At 43.2% G+C, this 12,994-nt stretch overlaps 1 protein-coding gene across 16 annotated transcripts in view; it reads right to left on the bottom strand.

Annotated features, from left to right (window-relative positions):
• FGFR2 (fibroblast growth factor receptor 2) overlaps positions 1-12,994 on the bottom strand; it is a 102,480-nt gene that overhangs the window by 58,513 nt on the left and 30,973 nt on the right. For all 16 annotated transcript variants that reach the window (XM_082423979.1, XM_082423987.1, XM_082423989.1 and 13 more), the window contains one exon: positions 4,892-5,061. In XM_082423979.1, coding sequence (XP_082280105.1) covers positions 4,892-5,061 — 170 coding nt within the window. The remainder of the gene's footprint in view (positions 1-4,891; positions 5,062-12,994) is intronic.

Below are 12,994 nucleotides of genomic sequence, written 5' to 3'. Positions count from 1 at the left end.
CCTAACCATCAAAACAACCAGTTCAGCTGTGGTAAGAAAATAATTTTTTTTCAGTTGTCTTTTCTTGGACCTGAAATGTACTTGGAAACTAATCTTCCGTACTCTACAATGCTTCCTTTCCTCTGCCAGGCGGCTCCGTGGGAATTCTAACCTCTTGGACGCCGCGGGCTCTTGTGCCAATTCTATGGCCATGTTGAGGGAGAGCTTTATCCCATGATCTCTCTTGGGTCTTATGCAGTTAGTACGTGGCTGGAAAGACGGTTTTTAAGAATGTTCTTCTCCTCTATGCCTAAATCATTACCTAGGAATGAGCTAGTAATTGAGGTGGTCTATTAGTTCTCTCAGTCATCTTCTTGCTTTTCTACATTTAATTGTAATCACTGCTCAGAGCCCTACTAAGTATCTAGCCTTAAAGGCAACCTCCTTATAAAAAAAAAAAAAATCTGGGCTGTTGTTTAAGATGAAAAATGGCTGACGCTGCATTATGGTTATGCTACTAAATCACAGGTTTTAGCGCTGGAAAGGATCAGACGTTAGAGATTTCCTATCCCATCTTCTCATCTTAAGGATAGGTGATGTGAAGCCCAGAGAGCTTAGCCAACTTTTTACCTGATGTTAAAAAGCCCAGGCATCAGCACAATTAGGGAGATATGGTTTTGCTTCAAGTCATGCTTTGTCATTATATAACATCCAACCAGCCTTTGCCCACATACTAAGAAAAACAGTAATTTGACTCTTAATAACCTAAGAATGGCTCAGCATGAGTTCTTTGATAAATAAGACTGAAACACAGAATACCAAAGAGCTCTACGGGCCATTTTAATTAAAATGAGCTTTCTGTCCTGTTTCATAATTCTCTTTGACTTTGTTTTGGTTTTTTGTGTTCCTTCTCCCTTCAATGGCCACATATGCATAATACAGTAGACCAGGGCCAAAGTACCCAGCCCATAAACAGGTAGAAACAGCTAGACAGACAGCTGGGCCACCAGAGCACAGCCATGGTTTATGGAATGAGATTTATGAAGGAGAAAAAAAAAAAAATCACAGAAATGCACACCAAAAAATCACAATTTTGTTTGTGGAAAATTTCAGGTCTTGCTTTCTGGAAAAATACATCTTGGAAAACTTGACACTTTGCTTCTTCATTAAATAAAAGAGCAAAGGGACGGGAATGAGAGGAGGGGTCATTTGAACATCAGTCGGGCCCTCCACGTGAACTATTAGGTCTCGGCTTTGGGGGGAAGTGCCGAGGAATGGAAACTACAAACCGTACAATACGGATCCCTCAGGTCAAATGTTCAGAGACACAGTTCTTTACAAGCATATGTAGGTAACAAAGAAAACATCAGAGGGAAAAGCCCCCATCACGACCATGCTCCCCACTCTGCCCCGGAGCCCAGCCCAGCAGGGGTGGCCCTCAGGTGGAAGTCCACCTCTGTGACCTTTAGTGACTTCATGGCCTAGGAACCCGGGGACCTGGGGTGGGTCTAACACGTCATTAGCAAGACTTAGGCTTTAGGTAACTATATTTTCCCAGGAGAGACGAGATCTCTGTCTTTTCCTTTCAAGTCCCAGAAGCCCGTTGGGCTCAATGGAATTTCTAAGGGTGTCCCGTATTCCCAAAACGAGTGACCAATGCCACAACTGTTGTGAACCCAGGTTGACTACCCTTGCAGCGATGCGGCAAGCCCCCAGGCCAGTCAGGCCCACCGTCCCAGCCACTTTCTCCAGAGAGAAAGGCCAGCTGGGCAAGAGATGCACCCTCATCCCTGCCGGCTGGCACTCCCCACCCCTGCTCCAAAGGTGTAATACTCTCCCTTTTGTTTGCCCTTTTCACTGAAAAGCAGAACAGAGTTTAGGTTTTTCTCCCCACACACTCGAATTCCATTCCTCTTTCACTCCAGAAATGACTCCAACATCAAACAACAAAAATACTTTGGTCATCTGTGCCTCCTTGGGAAGGGGCTAAAGGTTCCTAGTTTCGCTTTTAGGACATAGCTGCTCTTCATTTAGTGGAATGTTGTCATCAATAATCAAAACCGAACTGCACCTGTTAAAAATCAAGCAGCGTTTCCTCATTCGGCACCCTTAGTCTTCCAGCGTATTTGTAATCACTAATTCAGATTTGCAAAAAGCTCCTTACCCATAATAATGATGTTGGTCCTATTTATTTTGAGACCAGGAGTTTCTGGAGGCTCACTGACCCTTTGCACTCATTTCCCAGACTGTCTTAAGGAAGGAAATGAGTTAACCACCAAGATTTTGACCACCCTTCTTATACTTAAGTTGTATTTAAATAAATCATTGGAACTGCATCAGTTATGATTTCAGAGAACGTTTGGTGCTTAGAACAATCCCAGGGGCCCCGATTTTAGTGGTTTAACTCTTCCTTTACAACCAGCATCACCTAATGAAATCTCTGTCTATTCATTCTTTAAAAAAAAAAAGCCAACCTCCCATCTCATTGTACCAGTCTAAGGACTGAACAAAGAGACAAATCGTTCTCCTGCTACTGCTTCCCCCAATGAGCAGGAGTCGCAGAAGACAACCCAAGTATTTCTACTCCACAGCTTCAAAGGCATCCACCTTCCAGCAGATGTGTTTCACATCTGTTTCACACATAAACTGCCCACACGTGCACTCAGAAATTTACTCGTAGGCTTTCCCAATTATCCTCTGGGTTTTGGCTTCTAGAAAGTAATTTTTCAATGTTAAAACAAAAGTCAAAAATTCTTACAGACGAAAATACTAACCCTTTCAAGATGAGTAACTGTGTAGAGTGTTTCGGGAAAGGGCTCCAGGGCACTTTGTGTGGAGGGAAGCCCCATTTGAGCGCAGCAGGGATGGGACAGGGACTCACCTGCCATCTAAAGTGATGTTGCTGTGTTAACACAGGTAAGCGGTACATCAAGGAAAGTCCTCCTGGGTATCACACTGCTGCCACCAAGAAATCCTCTCCCACATGGTTCTTAAGGACCTGGGGCCTGAGTTGATGCATATTCTGTTTCATCCACTGTGCAGGTTTCTCCGATGCTCCAGTGATCCCCATGTCTCCTGATATTCGTGCCCTCAATAATCACCTCCCTCGGTGACTTACTTAACGGTAGAAAACAGCAAAAGTGGTGGGAAGGCACTTCTGTGATTAGGTTACAAAGGCTGTGACATCTGTCTTCCTCATACTCTCCTCTGTCTTGTCTGTTCCCCCTCAGGAAGCCAGCTGCCATGCTGTCAGCTGCCCTATGGAGAGGCCCATGTGGCAAAAGGGTGGCCTCCAGCCAACGGCCAGTGAGGAACTGAGGCCCCCAGTCCAACAGCCTGCAAGGAAGTGAATCCTGACAACAACCACATGAGTGAGTCTGGAAGCAGATTCTTCCCCACTGACCCTTCAGATGAGACCCCAGCCTTAACTGAAACCATGATTACCGTCCTGTGAGAGGCCCTGAGACAGAAGGCCACCTAAGCCACACCTGGATTCCTGACCCATGGAAACTATGAGAGAATAAATGCTGTTATTAGAGCTACCAGGTCTTGGGGTAATTTGTTACTAGGCAATGGGTAACTGATACACCCATTCATGTTCCAAATGCACCGAAGAATTTCACAGTAAGGTTCCTTAAGTCGTCCTCATACACTAAATCCGTAAAGTTCTCCCCTTCCACACTAAATGATCTGGAGGTTCCATATCACTCTTCTGAGACAGCCTTCCTTCAAACTCAGCCTAGAATCCTTTCCTGATCTCCTTTACCTTAGTCTCCCAAGGAGCCAACATCACCTCTCTCTGCACATCCACAGCACAACATACTCTTCTAACTTCACCCATATCAGTGTCTTGATTGCCAGCTCTTTTGTCTGCCTTCCTGTTGGACGAGGAGCCCCGATAAGCTAGGGCCGTGCTTTGCCCAGAGCCTAGGACGGTGCCTGCTACCAGGGCACTCGATCGACATTTGCTCAATGGATGAACAAATGCCTCAAGAGGCATCTTCAGGGAAACGGCTGTCAATTTCAACCTCCCCAGTGAGTGATGAGACTATATTTCACCACATTCTGTAATGGGCTCTTCAGAATCCTTGAGGATGGAGGACAGGGAGATTGTCTCTGTCATCTTGGAAGTGTTCTCTCTTTTTTTTTTTTTAATTTTATTTATTTATTTTTTTGGCTGCATTGCGTCTTCATTGCTGTGCACGGACTCTCTCGAGTTGCGGCGAGCAGGGGCTACTCTTCGTCGTGGTGCACATGCTTCTCATTGCAGTGGCTTCTCTCGTTGCGAAGCACGGGCTCTAGGTGCACAGGCTTCAGTAGCTGTGGCACGCAGACTCGGTAGTTGTGGCTCGTGGGCTCTAGAGCGCAGGCTCAGTAGTTGTGGCGCATGGGCTTAGTTGCTCCGCGGCATGTGGGATCTTCCCGGACCAGGGTTCGAACCAGTGTCCCCTGCATTGGCAGGCGGATTCTTAACCACTGCGCCATCAGGGAAGTCCCGGGAAGTGTTCTCTCTTAATAAGTAGTATTTCGTACCCCAGTCCCTCATCCAAGTCCATCCACTATTCATACAATCCTGCTCAGATAGGGCAACTGTACTTACACTTCTCAAATTCTGCTCCAGTTTTAGTTTTACAGACCATAAAACATATAGAAAACAGACCCTCAACTTTCGACCCTTCTATTACTAAACTCTCTTCATATAAAGAACAACACAAATGGGGACTGTACTTTAAAATTACATGCAAGTCCAGGGTAATTTTTTTAAAATATCAAACATGGAAACGATCAATTATGATAATTACTGATTTTTTTAAAAAGAATATTTCTTCTAGTTCCTGCTAACTTTTGACTACTTAAAAAAATAAAGAAATAAAAATTTAAGAAATAGAATGTTTTGAAAACTTCATTCTACCTTATAGCCGCCAATGCGATGTTCCTGCTTAAATTCCTTCCCGTTTTTCAGCCACCTCATCGTTGGTGCTGGATTCCCCCCAGCTGGACAGCGGAACTTGACAGTGTTGGCTGCTGGGACGGCGTGCAGCCGTTTTTCCATCTTTTCTGTGTTGGTCCAATACGGTGCTCCTGTTTTGGAAAATGACATTATAATGTACATAGATGGATAGCTTCATCTCCATCATTAAACTCCTAACAGGTAAGATCATTTTCTTTTGTATGTGAACGATCCGACGCTTTCAAAATCTTTGGGTAATATTTACATTAGGGAAACATTTTCTGAAGTCTGATCCAGCTGGCCTCCCAGAAGGTCCCTGGAGGTGGGCTGCTTGATAGTTTACAGTTTATGTCTATTAACAGGGAACCTTCTCTCCCTGTTCTTAGTGCCAGAATATAAATTTATGAATCATGTTTTAAAATGCTACTTTAGACACACAGTGACAGCACATACCGTAACAACAGCTGAGTCCCCCTCAAATGTATCATTTTAGATCACCACACCTATGAAAGGACCACATATACACATAAACAAGTTGTGCCCAAAAGCCACATCAATTTATCCATTGGCGCTTCAAAGGGTAATCAATAGTATAACTTATCTCAGTAGGGTAAAATAATTCAGGGAGGCATCATTAATTTCCCAGCACTTTATATGACAAGTCAACAAGCCATGTTACAAAATATGTTTTAATTTTTAAAATGAAAAAAAAAAAACAAAGGTTTCCTTCCTCTGCAATGGTGGTTGTGAATGCCATAATTCTACCAGCATGTCTAAGCAGGTAACTTAATAGGAAGCTGCCAATTAAACATTAAAGTTGTGCCCTCTAAGTAGCCCTCAAAGACAGGGACACTAGTGATTTTTTAAACTCAAAGGAGGAGACACCTTTTTCAATTACCACAGGAAGGACATTTTTTCTAAATTAAAGTCACAGCATCAATTGGGAATACTGCCATAAATTCTTCAAGCCTGCTAATAATGGCTCATGACCACTATTGACTGGGTGCTTCTTATTTGCAGACAAAGCCCCAACAGCTCTCACGTGTTTACTGTATTAATCCTGACAAAATTCAACTATAATCCCTGTTTAGGGATGGGGAAACTGAGTCACAGAGACGTAATCTGCCCACAGCCACAAAACTAGGAAGAAGAGCAAGCAGGATTTGAGCCAAGGCAGTTTGATTCCAGAGCCCACTGTCTGTCTCCCCTACCTACTCTCCAAAGCATTGGAATCCATACCTTTAACTCTCTGATGTGCAGGACTGGCGTCCAGGAACAGACAGCCTCGGCTGAAGGCACACTGCCTCCGTTATTACTGCCCAGGATTTCCAATGAAATCTTATACAGCAATTTAACTTTTCACATGCGTGATTCTGTCTTAGCAAACAGGTAACCAAAATCCCTGTATCTCCCCCTAAAGCTCCAATCAGCAGGGCCCTGAACATCCTAGAACATTCTAGAACACTAAAATTCTTGAAGACTGATCCATAAGTGCTTATTTCTAACAAGGGTTAGACTGAGCAACAGCACACACCCTCCACAAAGCAGAAGCAAAAATGGGCGTAGGAAGGGGCTTTGTCTACGATGCAGATTTAGAAGTTTCCTCCTCTGTTCTGTGGATGACACAGCTCGTTCCTGGCGAGGTAACAATGCCCTTCACTTAACAGCCAGGCTGTCATGGTGGAATCAGAAAGTGGAAAAACTGCATCCAAAACACCTACCCTTCTTTGACTCACCCTTGCTCTTGAAACCTGCTATAAAGGTGAAACAGGGATTTCTTAAGAGGGACATGTTGTATCTTCTTTATCCTTCTGCTTATCTAAGTGTCAAGGTGGTGGGGGTATAGGTGGTATCGACATGATGCCAAGGCAGAGCAAAGTGAGGCAAAACTTGTCGGTCATGTGCATCAGAGACAGAAAGCCCAGGGGGAGGGCGGGAGGGGAGCCGGGGGAGAAAATAGAGCTGCCCTTCTCTCCTCTGAATCCAGTTGCATGTGTAATGAGTAGGCAACTTGGTAGCCACTTGACTTGGGGTGTCAAATGCCCATAAACACACCTATTCTTTTGAGGGTTCCCCAGGGAGTACTCGATTCCTATTTATCACAAGTCTCCCAGGGCCTGGCATATACTGAAACAATTTCAATCATCTTTCATTTTAAAAGCTTCTACTTAGAAAAATCCGTCCACAGCCACTAAAAAAGAAAGCATTGAGAGCACAAAATAAATAATGAGCTTTGTCGCTACACAAAGACTTTTACAAATCTGACCTAAATGAAAAGCATACCTCATGCTGTCAGGTGTCTGCATTCATGTTATCTGTTTAAGTAAACACAATAGCCTATTCATACGAATTAGCTAAATATTAATGTAGTAGCTCTTTCAGATACCATCAATTACAGCTGCCCTGATCCTGTGGAATGTCTTTTCATTTTTATATACAAAGAAATCAACAGACATGTGCTTACGTACCAACAGGCATGATTTCCACGTTCCCTATGTTGAAAAGCAGGACTGAGTGTTAGCAACTAGGAACGTTGCGCTGCTTCTCCCTCGCTGGGCTAAGCTGCTGGTGAGCCTGCAACCCACATGGGGATCCCCAGACCACATGGGCCTGTACGGTCATGGCCTGTGGCAGTAGCACACTGGCAACCAGCACCTTTTTCTTGGAGCCTGAGGAATTATTTAGGACAAGGGTGAAAGAATTTTGTTGGAATTTCTGGTAGGTAGCCACTTCCCTGGGGTGAAATTCCAATCATCAAAACTGCACCTATAAAATCTGCTTGTGCAAAACAGACACACAGCCATGCTTCTCATCTAAAGTCTGTGGGCTAATTCAAAAAGAGTCACGTACCACAATGTTCATTGCAGCACTATTTACAATAGCCAGGACATGGAAGCAACTTAAGTGTCCATCGACAGATGAACGGATAAAGAAGATGTGGCACATATATACAATGGAATATTACTCAGCCATGAAAAGAAATGAAATTGAGTTATTTGTAGTCAGTTGTATGGACCTAGAGTCTGTCATACAGAGTGAAGTAAGTCAGAAAGAGAAAAACAAATACCGTAGGCTAACACATATATATGGAATCTAAAAAAAACAAAAAAACAAAAAAGTTCTGATGAACCTAGGAGCAGGACAGGAATAAAGACGCAGATGTAGAGAATGGACTTGAGGACACAATGAAGGGGGAAGGTTAGGCTGGGATGAAGTGAGAGAGTAGCATTGACATATACACACTACCAAATGTAAAACAGATAGCTAGTGGGAAGCAGCTGCATCGCACGGGGAGATCAGCTCGGTGCTTTGTGACCACTTAGAGGGGTGGGATAGGGAGGGTGGGAGGGAGACGCAGGAGGGAGGGGATATGGGGATATATGAATACTTATAGCTGATTCACTTTGTTATACAGTAGAAACTAACACAACATTGTAAAGCAAGTATACTCCAGTAAAGATGTTAAAAAAAAAAAAAGAAACCAGAAAAAAATTAAAAAAAAATAAAGTCTGTGGGCACCATGTTTCTCATCTAAAGGCTCAGAGATCGCAGGTGGGTGAGGCGCCATGAAATCTAATCAACAAAGTAGAAGCCAATCACCTACATGACTGTCACTGGAAACCTGAATTCACAACATTCGCTTTCTCTGAATAACGGTAAAGCTTGGCTCAACAAAAAGGGCTGTCAGGCCAAGTTTTCGAGGTTCCCTGAGTGGCAGTGATGGGTCACCACCAACCCCGTGTCCAACACCACTCTGGGTGCTAACATCACACAGGCACGATGTACTTTCATGATGAGGCCTTCCTTTAAGACGTCAAGCTCACGAATTTTTTTAAGAACATAATGCTGGAGGGGAGGAGTTATTTTATTATTTTACAACGGCTCTTTCTGAAATAAACTAGTTTTATGGAAAACCTGAAGAATCTGGAAGGTCCAGAAAAATAATTACACTGTAGGAATAGCCCTGCTGTGTTTCCATCATCAGTGGCCTACGTCCTCTGCGAACTCTTCCTGTCTTCAGTATTTCCTGCTATGTTTGCAGTCTGGACACATGGAAATGCCAGGGTCCCCACCCCAAAAACTACAATGCAGCTGGAGAGAAACAGGGACCAGGCTCCCAAAAAGCTCCTCTACCTAATGAGGCCTCTTCTATCCCAAGGCTGTGAACAGCATTAACAACTTTCATTTGGAGGAGGAACTCACTTAACAAATTAATGATCTACAAAAGCAGAGAAGACTCTAGCACACAGTAGATGCTCAATACGGATGGCCAAGGCCACATCATGTTGCTTGAAAGAGGTGTACGGCATCCACTTTGTATACCTTCCCTGACATAATCTTAGGGATAGATTTAATAGAGATGGAATTGTGGTATAAACCCCTGATGGCATAAAACATGAATTATACTTAAATCAGGAGTAAATAAGTTGACCTAGATGATAGGTATGGCCCCTTCTGCTCTGACACTCTCAAATCTTCTGCTGTAGTATGTAGCAAAAGAACGACATTCTCTTAGTCATTAAATACTCATAACGAGAAAGTTAAGGGAACAGTAAGACCTAGCCAAAATAAATAAATAAATACAAGCCCATGATCAAGGTTTAGCGTATTTACTCATTATCATTTTCTACACTGAAACAGATACTGTATATTAGTAATAATACCAAGTAAGTAGAATTTTAATTTAATACAACAGAAGTCTCTTAACTTGTGGCTGGTTAAGCAGATTTATAACCCCACAGAAACTTCCCTCAACGTTCCCTCAACACAGCTTTTCTTAACCCCCCTTCATCCCACAATAAAGATTCATCATTCCTTCTCTGGTCGTCCACCATTTTCTCGGTTACTTATGTCTGTTTCCATGCCCAGGGTGTTTCTAGACTGAAATATATTCCTCTCGATGTCTGCTGACCAATAAGGGTAGATCACCTGGAGCGTACAGCTGGAGCCATCTTCAGACTATGAAGCAGGCACTCAAGTGTTTATTGAACAGATGGATGGATGGATGGACAGACCAGATGGACAACAGTTAAAAGCCTGAGCTATAAAATGAGGGAGCTGAACTAATGTTCTGATAAGGCCCCTCCCAGTTCTAACATTCTTTCCAGGTATCTATCTGTATTCTACACAGATATTGATTCTGTCGACAAATGATAGGATCAGAGGATTTATTTTGACCCTGCAACCTAAACCTAAGGAGAAAACATGGGCTGCTGAGCCGGCTCCCACAAAAACTCTTACGTATCCCCACCCTGACATCTAAGGTTTATGGTCTTTTCTCTCTCTCTCTCTCTCTAATCAAATAGAGAGAATACAGCCTCGTGGTTTAAAGGAAAAACACGGACTCAAATTACCACTGTACCAAAAGGGACCTCAGTGACCATCTGGCCCAACGGCTGGTGTGATCAATGTCATCCAGAAAGGTTAAGTGATTTGATCAAGGTCACATGGCCAGAGGCTGGGCTGAGCCTAGACCCAAGTCTCCAGCTCCCTGAGCAGTGCTCTTTCAACCACTCCATGCTGCCCTTTGAACTCTCCCATGGTAATTAAGTCAAAAGTTCAAGATTTATGTGAGCTGTGGCCGCTGATGACTGCCAACTGTATTTTTATTGATGTAAAAAAAAAAAAACAACAGCCTGTTTCAGCTCTTAGATTAAGTCTCACAAACTCTCTAAAGCCTCACTAAGGCCTCTGTCTTAAGTCTATAATTAGTGCCTTTAAAAATATCACTAATCAGGACATTTCAATGCTTTGACCCCTGATGAGGGAAGGAGGCACGTCTCTGAGAGCTCTACCCCATCCTTGCAGTAGACTGCAGTTCATCTGTCTTCAGTTTTGCACAGAGAAAGAGAAAACAAATCTAACAAAATATGGAGATGTCAGTGAAGGTGTGACTGTGGGGCTCAGGGGGGCTTTATTTGAGAAATCTCATTAAAACAACAGCTTGCTGACCAACGAGGCATTCAATAAGAAATACACTAAAACAAACCAGGCAAGTGACCCACGTGTGAAACACCTAAGTCCACTGGGAGACCAGTTGCTTGGGGGAGTTCCCAGGCTCTGCCTTCAAAAGAGAACCCGCTAGTGGCCCGTGATGCTGCTGGACCAGAGGGGAGGCCGAGAAAGACAAGACACTCAGTCTGGCCGAATGGATGGGACATCATCACTGGCCTTTGTGATAAAACACCCAAACCAACTTGTAATGAGGTTTTCACCGCAAAGGTGTTTCAAAACCTTTAGGCAGCTTGTACATTTTCTAAAAATTTGTTTTATTCAGTTCCTGGAAACTTCAACACAACTAAGAAACCAGCATTTACCAACTTAGATATGATCTCTTCCAAGGAAAATCCCAATTAGAGCCAAGGTGACGGCGAACTGTTACTGTCGGCAGGTCTATCAATGAAAGTTCAGAATCTCAGGCCAAGAACCTTCATTTTCCCCAGTTGCTTACAAAAAAAAAAAAAAAAAAAAATTGCCTTTCTCCCTAATATGGAGGATGGGCAGCTGCAGGTCTGAACGAAAATAAAGCCAAAATAGAAAATTACCTTCTCTCTCTTCACTCAATAGAAAGAACCACTCCACCTGATACAGCTGTCTTACTATCAATTCCCTCTAGTTAAGCAGCCAACCTGAACCTTCTGTCACTCATGCCCTTCCCAAGAAGTCAGTCTCAAGTTCTCCAGAGACAGTAATCACTTAAACACAAGCCGGAGGTGATAAAAGGTACCTCGAAAAAAACGGACAGACGTGGCTATTTATTTGCTGCCAGATGACCCATTAAGATACCTAGTACCTAGGGAAGGCAAGGACTAGTTAAGTTACGCTTTTTCAAGCTAAAGCACAAAGCTTGAACCTTTTCAAAATCCTCAACCTGGATGCATTTCAAAAATTAGCATTTGAAATCACAACTTTCTGTCCGGAGAAAGTCTCTTTCACCAAAGGGCATATGTAGCAGCATTATTTCCTGGCAGCCAGGCTTGTAGTGACATCACAAGATTGTTCCACTCAGGGAAACGTCTAGCACTGGTCAAGTGTGAGGTCATCAGCTAGTCAGCTGCTAAAATATGACCGGAGAATGCCCTTCACATCTGTGATGGAAGAACTTGACTTAAAGGGGGGGAGGGGGAGTCAGATCAATCAAATCAGCCCATTGCAGGGATTTTCAAAGCACGTGCAGCAGGATGTTAATAGATGCTATATTTTAGAAAGGGTCTTATGGTCAATAAGTTTGGAAAACCCTGGGAAAGGACAAAAAGAAACAGATGTTTTACTACAGAACTTCTCAGAGCTTGTAATAGGCTGATAGACACTGTAAGTCTTCAAGAAAGGTCACAGTATGAGGTATTTTCCAAATTCATTTCAAAATACAACTCATTTTTGGCAGAGAATTATGCTGAACTAGGGTTCCAAGGGATACTCTTTGAGAAACACCGGCTTATTCTCTTAATGTACAAACCAAACCTGAACGCTGCTCTGTTTTTAATGGGATCCGTAAAAGATATACGTGAGGACGGTAGTTCCACAAAATATTCATTCAACGTCCAGGACAGTCCTTGCCCTCCAGAAGCAATCTACCGGAAAAGGCGGGTCTGAGATACTACGTGACACTACACGTGATACAATGTACACTACCTGTGATACAACAGAACCCGTGAACAACAGTCAAAGCCACTCAATAGCCCAGTGTAAACAAGGAAATCCTCTACAGAGGAGCCCACTTTTGAGCTGGGTCTCGCAGGATGAGGTAAGGGTTCAGATCAACCTGAACACTGCAGTACATTCCTATAAAAAATCAAATCGGACCTGGAGGTTAACGGATACCAGTTTCACGGCCAAAATGCAGCAATCCTGCCTCAATTTTTGACTGTTCTTTTTGCCATTATATTTGACTACCATACTTTTTGTACTCTGTACAGAATCTAAGAAGAACTCTACCAGGCAGATAAGCTTGCCTTCTGAGAGTTAACTGACAAAATTAGATAAACAAGAATACCAGCAATGAGAGTAACCTACAATCTATTTTTGGAGTCACTTGATGGAGAAGTAACATAGACCAACCCTAAA

The sequence above is a fragment of the Balaenoptera physalus genome, assembly GCF_965194825.1.
Source record: "Balaenoptera physalus genome assembly, chromosome: 14".
NCBI classification, from domain to species: domain Eukaryota; kingdom Metazoa; phylum Chordata; class Mammalia; order Artiodactyla; family Balaenopteridae; genus Balaenoptera; species Balaenoptera physalus.
Note: the sequence above shows the minus strand (reverse complement) of the source record. Positions and strands in the feature narration are given on the sequence as shown.